This window comes from Opisthocomus hoazin, chromosome 4 (assembly GCF_030867145.1).
Source record: "Opisthocomus hoazin isolate bOpiHoa1 chromosome 4, bOpiHoa1.hap1, whole genome shotgun sequence".
In the NCBI taxonomy this organism is placed as follows: Eukaryota; Metazoa; Chordata; class Aves; order Opisthocomiformes; family Opisthocomidae; genus Opisthocomus; species Opisthocomus hoazin.
In genome coordinates this window covers 19,143,837-19,158,028 of record NC_134417.1, presented here as the reverse complement: position 1 = coordinate 19,158,028, position 14,192 = coordinate 19,143,837, and the positions used below count along the sequence as shown (strand labels likewise).

Below are 14,192 nucleotides of genomic sequence, written 5' to 3'. Positions count from 1 at the left end.
CAGTGGCAATGAAGTTCTGGTTCTGGACAATAATCCTGTAAATTTTATAGATCTTTTTATTGTTCAGAATGCAATAGTTCTGAGAAATCAGAACATTTTTTTAAAAATCCTTTGGACAGATACATGTCATTAAATGTCACATAACTCTTCAATAATGCTTGATAAACCTTGTCCTTCACGCTACTATTGGAAGCGTCCATCTTTGCTGCCATGTGGAGACTGCCTTTGGACTGTGGATTAGTCAGTCTTCATAATGTTTTGTTATCATTGCAGATAGGAAAAGTGAGCCCAAGAACAAGGGATTAAGTAATGTTGCCTGTGTGTGGCAGAGCTAGAATTAGAGCTGGCTGGGAACATCTGGTGCTTGTCTCCAGTGTTGAGCACCGAATAGCTTTGCATTGAATCCCTGCATTTGCTTTGAATACCTTTGCCTCCTCCTCTACTCTGCCCTAATGAGGCCCCATCTGGAGTACTCTGTCCAGTTCTGGGCTCCCCAGTTCAAGAAAGATGAGGAACTACTGGAGAGAGTCCAGAGGAGGGCTACGAGGATGATGAAGGGCCTGGAGCATCTCTCCTATGAAGAAAGGCTGAGGGAGCTGGGCTTGTTTAGCCTGGAGAAGAGAAGGCTGAAAGGGGATCTTGTAAATGCTTATAAATATCTTCAGGGTGGGTGTCAAAAGAATGGGGCCAGACTCTTTTCAGTGGTGCCCAGCGACAGGACAAGGGGCAACGGGCACAAACTGAATTTCCATCTGAACACGAGGAAGAACTTCTTTACTTTGAGGGTGATGGAGCCCTGGAACAGGCTGCCCAGAGGGGTTGTGGATTCTCCTTCTCTGGAGATATTCAAGACCCGCCTGGACAAGGTCCTGGGCAGCCTGCTCTGGGTGACCCTGCTTTGGCCAGGGGGGTTGGACTAGATGACCCACAGAGGTCCCTTCCAACCCCTAACATTCTGTGATTCTGTGAACACCTTGGGATTGCCTCATCTCCGGTCCATTTGTGTCTTGCTACAAGTTTTGGTTAAAGAAAATGCACTTCAGAGACTTTGTGGATAAACTATGCCAGAAATAAGGTTGTTCGTAAATGATAACGCACTTTTAAAAATTAGAAAACCTTCACTCAGTTAAACAAAACTCTGTCCCCATTTTGTTTCCTTTTCTTCAGTGTAGCCCTCACACTGTAATTTACTTTATGCCATTAAAAAGCTACTCTGAGGACCAAATTACTAATTTTTTAAGATTAATCCCATGTTCTTGCTTATTAGATGATGACTGTTCTGAAGTAACTCACTGGGGTCTCTGAACGGACTTTACCTTGATGGGGGCTAGAGTATAAAGAGACACCAGTATTCTTTCTTCCTGCATCTCCCAACTCAGTTTCTATTGAGGAAAGTTCAGTGATAAAGAAAATATTTACATGAAAGAATTATTACATACATCTGCTTTTCTCCTCCCCTGAGAGCAGTTATGAACCATTTGAAAAGGGCTGTCCCTGAATGCAGTATTTCTGGCATAGCACTGCCAGCAGCTGTAGCAAAGGACGTACCTGTGCAGGCCACACTGCAGTGTTACACTACAAGTCATTAACTAATCTCAGACCTTTGCTAGATAATGGTGGTAACCCACCACCATTAGTCAATTTATGCTAGAGTATGCTTCCTGAATGTTTACTGTGCAGCTAAATATCCACAATGGCAAAAAAGACAGAACTTTGGCAACTGTGTCAAGAAAAAAATGCGTACTTGTTTTTATTTTCTTTAATCTTTATAAACTATGAATGTAGTGCCATGCATCATTTTTCATGGAAGGCAATCAAATTTCCTCTAGGTCAGATTTCCTCAGAGAAGTATGTTATAATTATGAATGATGAGAAAATGAAAGATTCTAGATGGCAGTTTTTGCTATTAGGGGATTTTCCTTTTTGTTAGAACTAAAGGAACATTGTTTGCTAGGGAGCTTTGTACCCACTCACGTTGTCTGGGGGACTCAGAGTTTTGAGCCTTTCAGTTAGTGTGGAGTCTGAGATAGCTGGGATCAGGAGGAAGGTTGGAATACTTGTCTTAATCATTATTTCCAGTGCTGCTTCTCCCTAGAAATTGTATGCTTTTTCCCCTTCTCCATGTGCTGTTTTCATTCATTGTACAACTGTCATTAGCCCTGCAAGTCTCAAGCCAGGAACGTCTTTCTCTGAGGTCATGTAGGAGAATTTTCTGCCATGGAGCTATGTGGAAATAAAGGCAAAATTTTTGGAAGAACAAGTATGGGGTTTCCTGGGCATGACTTTGATTGTGTAGGGTGATCTGGAAAACCCGGAGCTGCTGGCGTCTCCTTTAGGCTTGAGCCAGTGAAGGGAATACCTTCACCAGTGCCAAAGGAGTGAGGGCTGTTTTGGGATAGCTCAGGAAAGTTTGCAGAGGGAGCTGTGAGTGTATCCTGCTGATTTAGAACTGGAATGCGATAGACAGCTCCTGTTACTTGGAATGGAAAGTACTTTCCCAAAATGCTTGTCTTGTTGCAGTGATGTCTGTAATAGTGATGATAGAGAAAAGGAGGATGTCCTGGAGGAGGAGGGTGATGTGGTCCATGATGGGGAGGAGGAGGATGTTGGTGATGTGGCCCGTGAGGAGGGGGAGGACAGTGTGGTCCATGATGGGGGGGAGGGTGGTGGTCATGTGGTCCGTGAGGATGGGGAGGAGGACAATGTGGTCCATGATGGGGTGGAGGATGGTGGTGATGTGGTCCATGAGGAGGGGGGGGAGGACAATGTGGTCCATGATGGGGAGGAGGATGGTGGTGATGTGGTCCATGAGGAGGGGGAGGAGGACAGTGGGGTCCGTGATGGGGAGGAGGATGGTGGTGATGTGGTCCGTGAGGAGGGGGAGGAGGACAATGTGGTCCGTGATGGGGAGGAGGATGGTGGTGATGTGGTCCGTGAGGAGGGGGAGGAGGACAGTGTGGTCCATGATGGGGAGGAGGATGGTGGTGATGTGGTCCGTGAGGAGGAGGAGGAGGACCGTGTGGTCCATGCTGGGGACCAAGAGGAGGATTATGTGTTTCATCATGGGGAGGTGGAGGAGAAGGGAGATGAAGAATTTTTTCCTCTTGGGAAGGAGGAGGGTGATGTGGTTCATCAAGAGGAGAAGGAGCAGAAGGAGAATGTTGTGGTTCCTCTTGGGGAGGAGGATGTGGTCCATGATGGGGAGGAGGAGGATGGTGGTGATGTGGTCCATGAGGAGGGGGAGGAGGACAGTGTGGTCCATGATGGGGAGGAGGATGGTGGTGATGTGGTCCATGAGGAGGGGGAGGAGGACAGTGGGATCCATGATGGGGAGGAGGATGGTGGTGATGTGGTCCCTGAGGAGGAGGTGGAGGACAATGGTGTGGAGGGTGAGGGTGGTGATGTGGTCCAGTGTTGGGGAGAGGAGGAGGAGCAGTTTCTTCATGTCCATCTTGACGTTCTTCATTGAAACTATGGTTATGGTCAGGGTCTTCAGGTCTGGATTGAGAAGAGGGTGGACATCCATGCCTGTGATGATGTCTGTGACCAAAATGATGATGGGGATGTCTGTGTGGCTGTCCCAGAGCTGAATATTTGCATCTTTGCCCGTAGTCATACAGCTGTTTATAAAAACACCAGGGGAGGAAGTATTAAGTAAGATGTAAATAGGACAGAAGAAAGTGGTGAGAAAGAGAGGCAAGTGGGAGTTAGTAGGTTTGCATTTATAGTTCGAATGATATGTAAGGAAAAAAAACCTGTGTTTTTTTCAAGATAGAAGAGAAGGGGTAGATGATAAAATGCCACATTACTGAAAATCTTCTGCAGATGCTACACCATAACAAAATGAAAGGATATAACCAACTGAGCAAAATTTGTGATGGATTGAAACAAAATAAAACCAGCACTGGAGCAGCTGTTGTAATAAACTGGAATACCAAATATGATAAAGATCATCTCCCCTGCCCTTGCTTTCTAGAATTCTTTTGAGCTTGTTTGCCAGTCTCTACTCACTTTAACTAAGAACTGTGACTGGACTGAGAGAAGACACCCTTGGAGGGGTACAGCTAGTCAGGTCCCCCCTAGTAGGGACAGATCAATTCTAATTCATGCTCTGGTTGTCCTAGTAGTCAAAAGCCAGTCTGACCTGACATGCTGCATCACACCCAGGCAGTAATAAAGGGACATAAACAACTGCTGCAATCATCTGTCAGTCTGGACTAAGTCAGGTTGCTGTAGTCTGCATGAAGATACAGCCAGCGACTTTTCAGTAAGTGAGTACTTACCCAGGGATGGTAGATTTCACAGCTTATATCTGTTCCATCAGGTTCATCTGAATCACTGATAATTCTTGCCTTGCAGAATCCCACGTGCTAAGCAAAAGAAAAGAAAAAAACCCAATGCACTTCTGGGTTCTTGTGATGGAGTTAATAGAAGCTACTGAAAGTTCAACATTTTAAAAGTTAGGCTAGTTCCTTTGATACCTAAGTATATCTACATAACATAGCTTGATCCTGAGCTTTCTGACCAGTAATATTTGCCAATGATTAATAATGATTAAAATAAATGCCATTTTTGAGTGTTCTTGACTGTGAAGACCACTTTGTCATATACATCTAGAGGGCTACTACTCTCCATCTTACTTCTCTTTTGATGTCTGTAAGAAATTGGTCAGCTACTGATGCCTCCAAAATGAGTACCCTGTGGGGGACTGATTTTTGTTTCTTTTTTTCTGCCTTTGCTTGTCAAACATTTGTTCAGATTGGGCTATTCTGCAATGTTGCTCAAAGTCCTCAAAAACAGACACTGCGTAACTATGCTGTTTCAGACAAAGCTCGAGGTAGAGCTTTCTCCCGTATTTATCTTTTGAGAAGCAGTTTGTTATAATCTTTTAGCATTATTTCCCTTCCTGTTTGCTGTGACTTTCACCTGCTGCCCAGTTGTTGTGTGTGGAATTGATCATGTGAAAGAGCACAGAACTCGGGTAAGGGGTTCTGTGTATGCTCTCTGTAGTGGATGCTTTATCTTGATGTATGTTTGGGCCATTTATAGCCTACTATGACTAACGATTACAAATGTTAACAGCGTTTTACACACAGACACACCAGTGGTGGCAGCACTGAGAACAGAACTCAAAACATCCAGGCACCTGGCCTGTGCTTCATTCTGGTGAACTTTTGGCTCCTCTACCAGTTCATTCACAACCTTTTCCAGTCTTCTGGAATATAAACAGCAAGAGAAGAAGATGGATGTAGATAAAGCAGCCGTTCTAAATGTTTTAATTTTTTCCATATTTGTATTTCATTCCGTTCATTTAATTTTGGGGGAATAATTTATTCTGAAATGATGATCTTGACTAGTTGTTTCTTTGGTGTAGACTATTATTGTAATGGGAAGGTGGAGTGAGGAGAGTACTTTGACAGTAATGTGCAGACAAGCCTGAATTATTCCTCTCTCCACTCTCCTGCAGCAGAGGGAAAAAAAGTAACCCTGGGCTCACTGGGATGACAGAATACATATATTTTTTTCCAGATCTGTGACTCATGTTAGTGTAAAGATTTTAATGAAAATAGCACAAATTATTTACTAGGGAATAGCCACAATTTGAATGTGAAAGCCAGATCCAAACCGAAAAGCTCAGCTCTAGGTCTGTAATATGCCAGACTCCAGTTACATTTACGACCGAGAGTTCAGATTGGCTCATTACAGAGTACAAAGGAGCAGCTGTAAAATTAGGATCTGGACTTGAACATGCTGGATTTTTAGTTTCACGTTTGAGTGCTTGCTTGGAAGAAACGCTTGGGAGTATTGTGGGAGGATCATCCTGGTGCCACCTATTGTATCAGTTCTCATTCCAAGACTTTACTTACAGCGTGCCAGTCATCCAGAAAATCACATTCCAGTGCTTGTTCTTCTTGCTGTGCAGGTTTGGAACAGTTGGTCTCTTTTATAGAGAATCCTAAAATGTGACCTTCACGGGAGGCAGTCTGAAACCAAGAGGTCAAACAAGAAGTGGTAACCAGGTGTATTTAAAGTCTAATAATTTTAGAAGCAACTATACTTCATATTGTTGTCAAAATCCTCTCTACCTCATGCTTTCATTACCTGTGCTGTTCAAATGTTCATATATATGCATATTCAGTAAGGAAGATAGATTAAATAATTTATACCTTACTTGCCTCACACCTTTATGAGTTCCTGGAATGGTTGCTTTATTTCTTTGTCTAGTGTGTGTATGCTATAAAACCTGTTACTTTTACAACCTGTGTTTTTAGGAAGTAGCATTCTTAGAGTCTTCTCCCTAACTTGAACAGCTGTTTCTGTGAAAATACAGAGATCTACGGGATGGCAACCACCCCTTTCCAGTGATGGGAATGTGTAGTGCTACAGTGCTCATGTTAATTTGGGATGAAATTCTGCCAGTGACTGTGAGATTGTTGCTTTCTCTGTTGTCAGTAGCATTATTCATAGAGAAGGCATTACTCAATAAGAACATGGAGAAGGCCTCCATAAAGAGGTGTTTCATTTTAATTACCAACTGTAGTAGTATTCTACTTCGAGTCTGTGTTGAAGGTGTGCATAGCATGTGTGTGCACACAAGTTTCAGTAGTTTAACTAAATTGGTTAAAAGTGGATGCACATACTTTATGGTATGTTTTTCTATCGTAATTCATAGTTTCTAAGTGTTATGCAGTCTGTTGAAAGCCAGTGGTACAATCTGAATTGTCACTGTAGCTAAAGACGGCAAAGTGTGAAGACAAAGCATTCAGGGAGAAGCCCATGAATCCAGGCAATGTGAAAATGATTTTGGAGCTGCTCACAAAATTTTGTCATTTATAAGTAGTTCTAGGGCAAAGTACCACTTACCATCTTTAAAATCTTTTCAACTTTGTCCACATTGAAGTAGTTCGTGTGGTTACCCTCACTGTTGAATTTCTCCAGGGCCTTTGCAGCAATACTTTTATGTTGCTCGGTGACTTCTAAGACTTCAACTTTTACAGGACAATCTTTGCACTCTAATAAATCAGGTGGAACTGTGAAAACAGAGAGTTTACTAATATTGCAATGGATATTAACACTTCCGTGAGTGTGCATGTGCCTTTAATGTGAACTCCTAATGAAAAACTCAAATGCAAGTGTTTCCTTGGAAGTGAAATACTTATCACTCACTCCACAAATACAGAATCACAGAATCACAGAATCACAGAATAGTAGGGGTTGGAAGGGACCTCTGTGGGTCATCTAGTCCAACCCCCCTGCCGAAGCAGGGTCACCTACAGCAGGCTGCACAGGACCTTGTCCAGGCAGGTCTTGAATATCTCCAGAGAAGGAGACTCCACAACCTCCCTGGGCAGCCTGTTCCAGTGCTCCGTCACCCTCAGAGGGAAGAAGTTCTTCCTCATGTTCAGACGGAACTTCCTGTGCCTCAGTTTGTGCCCAAATACAAGTTTGTTCTGTACTGTGAAAAAACTCCAAACCTCTGAAAATGAATATTCTTATAAGTCTTTTAGCTCTACCTTGGAATCTTACCAGGCCAAACGGGCATTCTTTCCCAGTTTACTTTTTTCCTGATATTCATTATCATGTTTTGGTGGACTGGAATGATGATATCATCTGAGATTAATAAAGTCTGCTTTAGAAGAGTAGGGTAACCTTAATTCTATTACTCATTCTTAACATTCCATTTGAATTATCTATAATACGAATTGCAAGCAGATGAATGAATCTGTTACGGTTACCATACACTAGTAGTGCACAGACTTGTAATTTGGTGCTAGGGCTGGTTTGAGGTATGCCTTGGCTTACAACAGTGGTTATTTTACCTGGACTTAATGTACAATTAAATCCATACAGTTGAGGTTTCTTCAGCAGGTGGCTTGTGATAATCTTACATTGCCCAAAGTCCTGAGAGGAAAAAAGAATACGTGATTATGATGTTATTTTCACTGGATTTAATTAGATGTAAGTGATCATAGAAATTACGCCTCCTTTTAATGTACAGTACTTCTAAGAATAACAGGTGTGGTCGTTAACGGAATGTTTGATCTGGTACCACTCAAAATTTGTGTTCAGATGAAATGGGATCTCCCTTTACAAAAGCCTTTATTTTAATTATGAGTTTGCACAACTGAGTAGACAGTGGAAAACTAAACCAGCCTTCTCAGTCATTCAAATACTTATTTGCAGTAAGATAATAGTAGCTAGCAGGTGAAGTTAGGATGCCAGAGATTTGCAAAGTGACATAAAACTTTACCAAAAAGTGGATGGACCTTTTCTCTTATTCCTTTCCCCCATCCTAATAAAAAGAGTAAATGCCTTCTCTTCTCTTCTCTCCTCATGGCCTTCCTGCTTTGTCCTGTGTGGCAGTAGCACCACTCTCCTATTTAAATAAAGTTTTGGACTGCTAGTTCTCATCCCAGACTACATCACTGAACTGCAACAATAAAGGACAAGTACTGCTACATATCATATGTGCACTGACACTACCAATATTTCACATTGTCATACCACAAATGCTATGACAGAAAACTGGCAAAATAGAACACTGGTATTTCTGGCTAACATACAAGGAACACGCTTTAAAACACAATTTCTAGTCCTCTTTCATTGTCAGCAAATTATTCTTAAGACATTGCTACTGTTACTATCAGTGGAATGCAGAGTATAGCTCCTTTGAGACAACTAAGTATATAAAGCTGCACTTATTTAAGGAGTCAACCCTTTTCCAAACTTTTAGCTTATGTTTAAGAACCCTAGAATTTAATAGATTTTATTTAATAGTGAGCCATAGCAAAGCCTATTCTTCACTTAGATATCTTGTGACACAGAAATTTCTGGGAAGCTCAGATGAAGATCAAGTTAATGCATTATTGACATATGATTCTGCCTGGGTGCCATTACTTGCCATGGAATAGATGTCACTGTATTCACAAGACCTCCAGTGTCTCCTGGATAATACGGGGCATTCAGTTTCCACCACGTCCAAAGTTAAGTAGAGGACTGATGAATTTCCCTGGAAGAGAAATGCAGGTAAAAAACCATTTATATACAAGAAGTTTGGTCTGAAAGAAACTTTTTTGAAGTAGATATGTTTAAAGTAACTTCACCGGTTCCCTATTAAGTTTTTTCTGAGCTGACAAGCATAGAAAGGGTTTAGGCTGGAAGGGACCTTTGGAGGTCATCTTGTCCAGCCACTTGCTCAAGGCAAATCTAACTTCAAAATTAGATTCAGCTGAGTTCTATATATCACCAAGACAGATGTTCGTCAACCTCTTTGGGCCATTCCAGTACTTAACCACTTTCTCCACGATTTTTTTTTTGGCCTGACATCTAGTCAGAATTTCCCTTCCTGCGACTTACCACTGTTGCCTCTTATCCTTTTGTTGAGAAACTGGGAGAAGAGTCTGTTGTTAACCCGCATCCGTCAAGTAGGGAAAGTGCCAATGTGTAAAATTTTCCACTTCTTCTTCCTGATTTTCCCGTAGAAGATACTGGTCTATTAGGAAAGCAGTTTTCTAGACAGCCAATTGTATGTCTACATCCATTTCAAATGACTGTAGTGACCAGATACTCTTTCAGAACTTTACTTCCTGCTCAGTTTATTGAGGGAGTAATGCAACAAAGCTGTAATAATCCTTACAAAGTCAGGAGCCTTAGCTCTGAAATTCTGCTGTACTTTCTGTCTCCTGAGCAAATCAGATAAAGAATCAGAATTTGAATTTGGCTACCAGTGTAATGGGGTGTGGTGTTAAGAATTATCTGTGGCCCACAGAAACAGTTTTGTATTTTTCTGCAGGAAAATAAATCTCAATTTACGTTTGGAATTGATTATTTAAACCTAATGCAACCCCTGTATAGACATTCAGAACGAACACAGACTTGTTTTATTTTGCATCTAGATAAAACGATGCAAAGCCCTTCACTGTGAATAAGTGTCCTCAGGCTTTATGACATTTCCTTCATTCAGATTCGTTTTTCAGGGTATTTCTGTATAGACGAGACCTTGAGAAAGAATTACTGCAGTCTAGTGTAGTATTTTTGTTAGTGAGAGTCCACCAGTGTCATGTTAAACACTAGTTTTGCAGTATGCGTATGTCTTAGCATCGTCTCTCTTTTTTCAAACAGGGGCTAGGTGATTTGCAGAAAGACACATGTTATTCAACGGCAGAATCAGGAAAAGAATATAGTTGTCCTTGACACCCATCCTGCCCACTAGCCACATGATTATTCTCTGTTTAGGGGTAGTTAGCATTTCTATTTTATTTTATAAATCACAAAACTTCAAGCTGCTAGTCAACATATTAGTAAAATGCAGACAGAGAAGAGAACAGAGACAGTGAAAAAGACTTTTTTTTTCTAATTTGTATTTATGAAATTGCACTGAATTGAAAGGTAAGATAGGTAAGATAGTCTTTTGTAAAATGTGCTATGCATTAGGAGTCCTCTAAAACTGAAATTGCTAAATACATTCACTTTGTCATCCGAGCTTGTGAAATGCTAAAGAAGCCAGTTCATTCCTGGCAAATATTTGTTTTCTTCAGCAGAGTGCATTTGGATTCAGTAAAGCCTAAAGCAGAGCTTGGGTGAAATTAAGTGTCTACATCCAAATATGCAGTAGAAAATTCCTCTGTTCATCTGCTGGATAGCTCTTGGAAAAAAAATTACCATGAGATAATGGTGCCTTCTTGCTTGTTTTAAAAGCATCTTAGGCACCAGAGTTCTGCACTACACAAGCCCAGAACTGTTCTAATGTGAATACCAGTGTATCTTACACTTGCAGAACTCCCATGTAAACCCAGTAGAGAATTGCTCTGCTTAAGTTTCGCAGGGGGTTAATGTGATAGCCTTGATGCACACTGTTGCATGGAGACAATTGAAATAATGTTCTGGTCTGTTTTGGGGTTTTTTTTAATTCTTTTTTTAGGGGCATCTTGGAAGTGGAGCCAACATAACTTCTTGCACAATAGTGTACGTAAGCAGTACGCAGGAGACCACACCTAGTGGCTTTGAGTCTGAGAATGTGCAGAGACCTTACAGGGAGAATTCTTTAGCAGTAAGATGTATATAAGAGTCTTTTCTGTTCTTGTAGACTCTGTGTGATGGCTGAAGCTGTGGCCCTGGACTGCAAGGACAGCAAAATTCATTCAGGGTACAAAGTAAAACATAAGCATGGTAGTCTAGTGGTTATAGCATTCATCTGGAAGTGTGGATCCTCAGGTCTGGTCCCTATTCCAAGTTATGGTTCTATAGTTTATATAGTCAATAATTGGTTAAAATGTAGAAACACTGAGATTTTTCTTTGTGGGAACAACTATGGGTTTTCTCATTCACCCAATGAATTTTGCATGTCTTACTGCCCAGTGGCTCCACTTCACAGGGGTGGCACACGCACACCTGCATGGCAGCAACATTCTTCAAGGACGGGAGACCTGAGGGTTTAAATCTCTTGATGCTGAAGAAGACTGACTGCTTCCAAGATAAGCTATTTACCTACCTGGCTATTGCGTAAAACCCAACAGTATCACTTGCCACATCCTTATAATTGAAAAGCAAAATAATCCACCGGGTTTTTTGAAATTCTGCCTGAAGACCTGTAGGAATCTAGGCTTTGGGTCTCTATCTGGGCTTTTTCTTGTCGTAAAAGGCAGTCTTAAGCATCTCTGCCAAAAACTATCCTGTTTATTTCAGTTGCCATACTGAGATGTGTAATGCGCTTCTTGAACAGTTTATATGTACCTGGATTCTAGTTTCATAGCCAAGCAGCTAAAAGGTAGCCAGGTGCGTTAGTAAATCTGCATGTCCTTGGTCTCTTTTATCTACTAGTCAAAGAAATTCTGTATTCTATTGCTTTTGTCTACTGTTGATTTGCTGTGGTGTTTAGGCAGTCACTGAGAAAGGCTTATGTATACTCTCTAGGAAACAGAAATAGAAACAGGAAGGAAACAGGAAATGACTGATAGGGATTCTCTATCCAGCCCTTCTCCTGTTTTGCAGGGTGGTATTTTCACCTCCTTTGGCTTCCTCTGCCTTTTCCTTTCCCTCCAGTTATCCAGCTATCTCCAAAATTAAGATGATAACAAAATACCAATCTTGCAGGATACATTGATCTAATTGATGTTAGACAGTCACAGATTAAAGAAACCCTCTGAATAAACTTTGAACATAACATCTGAGACCTGACAACAGACAGGACAAACTGATGTCTGGTGTTGTATAAAGCTGTTCAGAGTGTCTCTTACGCTAACATCCTGTCAGCTAAGGGAATAGAGGGCATTCAGCATCGTTCAAAATCCAGCTTATGTACAATAAATCATGCACAAATGAATACTGATAGTGTAAATCAGAGCTGATTCATTGAATTACATCAGCATTGCTGTATTAAAAGCAATAAACATAAGCTTTTAATGATCTTTTAATGATATTTTAAAATCACAGTCTCGTGTAAATCAGGCTTTAAATTGATACTTACTATATGTAGTTCGTGTGCATCAGCAACCCGGAATAAACCAAAAACGTAGCCATCTCTGCGATGTCTGTTGACCAAATCCAGGGCCGCTCCTGCATATCTTTCAATGGCATTACAGTCTGCAGGAGTAATGCTTGTTTTGTTTTGGGCATTAGAGCACTGAAGTAGTGTTAGAAAAAAAGCTGAAGCTAGAAGCAGCATTTTGTTTGCGGTATTAGGTCACTTCTGCTCATGCTCTGATAGTCTGGTTGTAAATCAGAGTAGCCCACCAAAGTTATAGATGAATGCTAACAAGGCATGGTTTTATATAAATTTAAGTGTTGTGTCAAAGAGCCATTACCTTGACCCTGGATTAACATTTTCAAACAGCAAGTAAATGATTATATAGTGATTGAGCAGATTTTGAGGAAAGTAGGCCTTATAATACTCTCTGGACTACCCATCAAAGGGATTATGTTTGTGATTGTTTAAGCAGGCATTGTGCAATAGTGTTTTACTGTGAAAAGTACTTAGCTTCTAGCAGCGTGCTGCTGAGCCTGGCATTAAGAAGATCCAGTTTATGTATGCAGGTATTAAGCAACCTTGGTTTTCTGTTTAGTGCAAAAACAGTTCAGCTGAAAATACACTGAAATATTTGTGGTCAAATGATGGCTATATCCATGTTCCTCTTTCTACAGATCCTTACCTAGCAGAGAACTAGTGAAATGGAAACAAGGAGATCACTCAGATTTGGAGAAGGGATGTAGCTCAAGGTGCCCTTGTAAGCTGGTGATCACAGAATCACAGAATGGTAGGGGTTGAAAGGGACCTCTGGGGATCACCTGGTCCAACCCCCCTGCCAAAGCAGGTTCACCTAGAGTGGGCTGCACAGGTCCTCATCCATGTGGGTTATGAATATCTCTGGAGAAGGAGACTCCACACCCTCCCTGGGCAGCCTGTTCCAGGACTCCGTCACCCTCAAAGTGAAGAAGCTCTTCCTCGTGTTCAGATGGAACTTCCTATGCTTCAGTTTGTGCCCATTGCCCCTTGTCCTGTCACTGGGCACCAATGAAAAGAGTCTGGCCCTGTCCTCTTGACACCCACCCTGAAGATATTTATAAGCATTTACAAGATCCCCTTTCAGCCTTCCTTTCTCCAGGCTGAACAAGCCCAGCTCCCTCAGCCTTTCTTCGTAGGAGAGATGCTCCAGTCCCCTAATCATCTTTGTAGTCCTCCTCTGGACTCTCTCCAGTAGTTCCCCATCTTTCTTGAAGTGGGGAGCCCAGAACTGGACGCAGTACTTCAGATGCAGCCTCACTAGGGCAGAGTAGAGTGGGAGGAGAACTTCCCTCGGCCTGCTGGCCACGCTCTTCTTAACGTATCTCAGGAGACCCATTGGCCTTCTTGGAAACAAGGACACACTGCTGGCTTATGGTCAACCTGGTCGTCCACCAGCACTTCCAGGTTCCTCTCCGCAGAGCTGCTTCCCAGCAGGTCAGCCCCGAGCCTGTACTGGTGCATGGGGTTGTTCCTCCCCAGGTGCAGGACCCTGCACTTGCCCTTGTTGAACTTCATCAGATTCCTCTCCGCCCAGCTCTCCAGCCTGTCCAGGTCTCACTGCATGGCAGCACAGCCTTCCGGTGTACCCAACACTCCTCCCAGTTTTCTACCGTCAGCAAAAGGCAGTAGGAAGCCAAAGGGTGTATCATCAGCAGAAGGTCCATAGTTTCTATGTGAGTACATGCTATCT

The 14,192-nt window shown here is 42.0% G+C and overlaps 1 protein-coding gene across 1 annotated transcript; it reads right to left on the bottom strand.

Moving 5' to 3' along the window:
• Nucleotides 1-1,725: 1,725 nt before the first annotated feature.
• Nucleotides 1,726-12,755, bottom strand: HRG (histidine rich glycoprotein). Its single transcript, XM_075418234.1, has 7 exons — nt 12,467-12,755; nt 8,903-9,010; nt 7,821-7,902; nt 6,865-7,031; nt 5,868-5,984; nt 4,284-4,370; nt 1,726-3,620 (listed from the first exon to the last, which is right to left on the bottom strand). Exons 1-7 carry the CDS (start codon nt 12,662-12,664, stop codon nt 2,196-2,198), a joined length of 2,184 nt encoding a protein of 727 aa, XP_075274349.1. The 5' UTR covers nt 12,665-12,755; the 3' UTR covers nt 1,726-2,195.
• Nucleotides 12,756-14,192: the final 1,437 nt, after the last annotated feature.

Excerpts from the sequence above, each read along its gene's own strand:
- HRG (XM_075418234.1), bottom strand. The coding sequence starts at position 12,664 with ATGCTGCTTCTAGCTTCAGCTTTTTTTCTAACACTACTTCAGTGCTCT. Across the intron at positions 7,032-7,820 it reads TAATTGTACATTAAGTCCAG|TTCCACCTGATTTATTAGAG; the intron begins GTAAAATAACCA and ends CTGTTTTCACAG. Across the intron at positions 5,985-6,864 it reads TTGAAAAGATTTTAAAGATG|ACTGCCTCCCGTGAAGGTCA; the intron begins GTAAGTGGTACT and ends TCTTGGTTTCAG.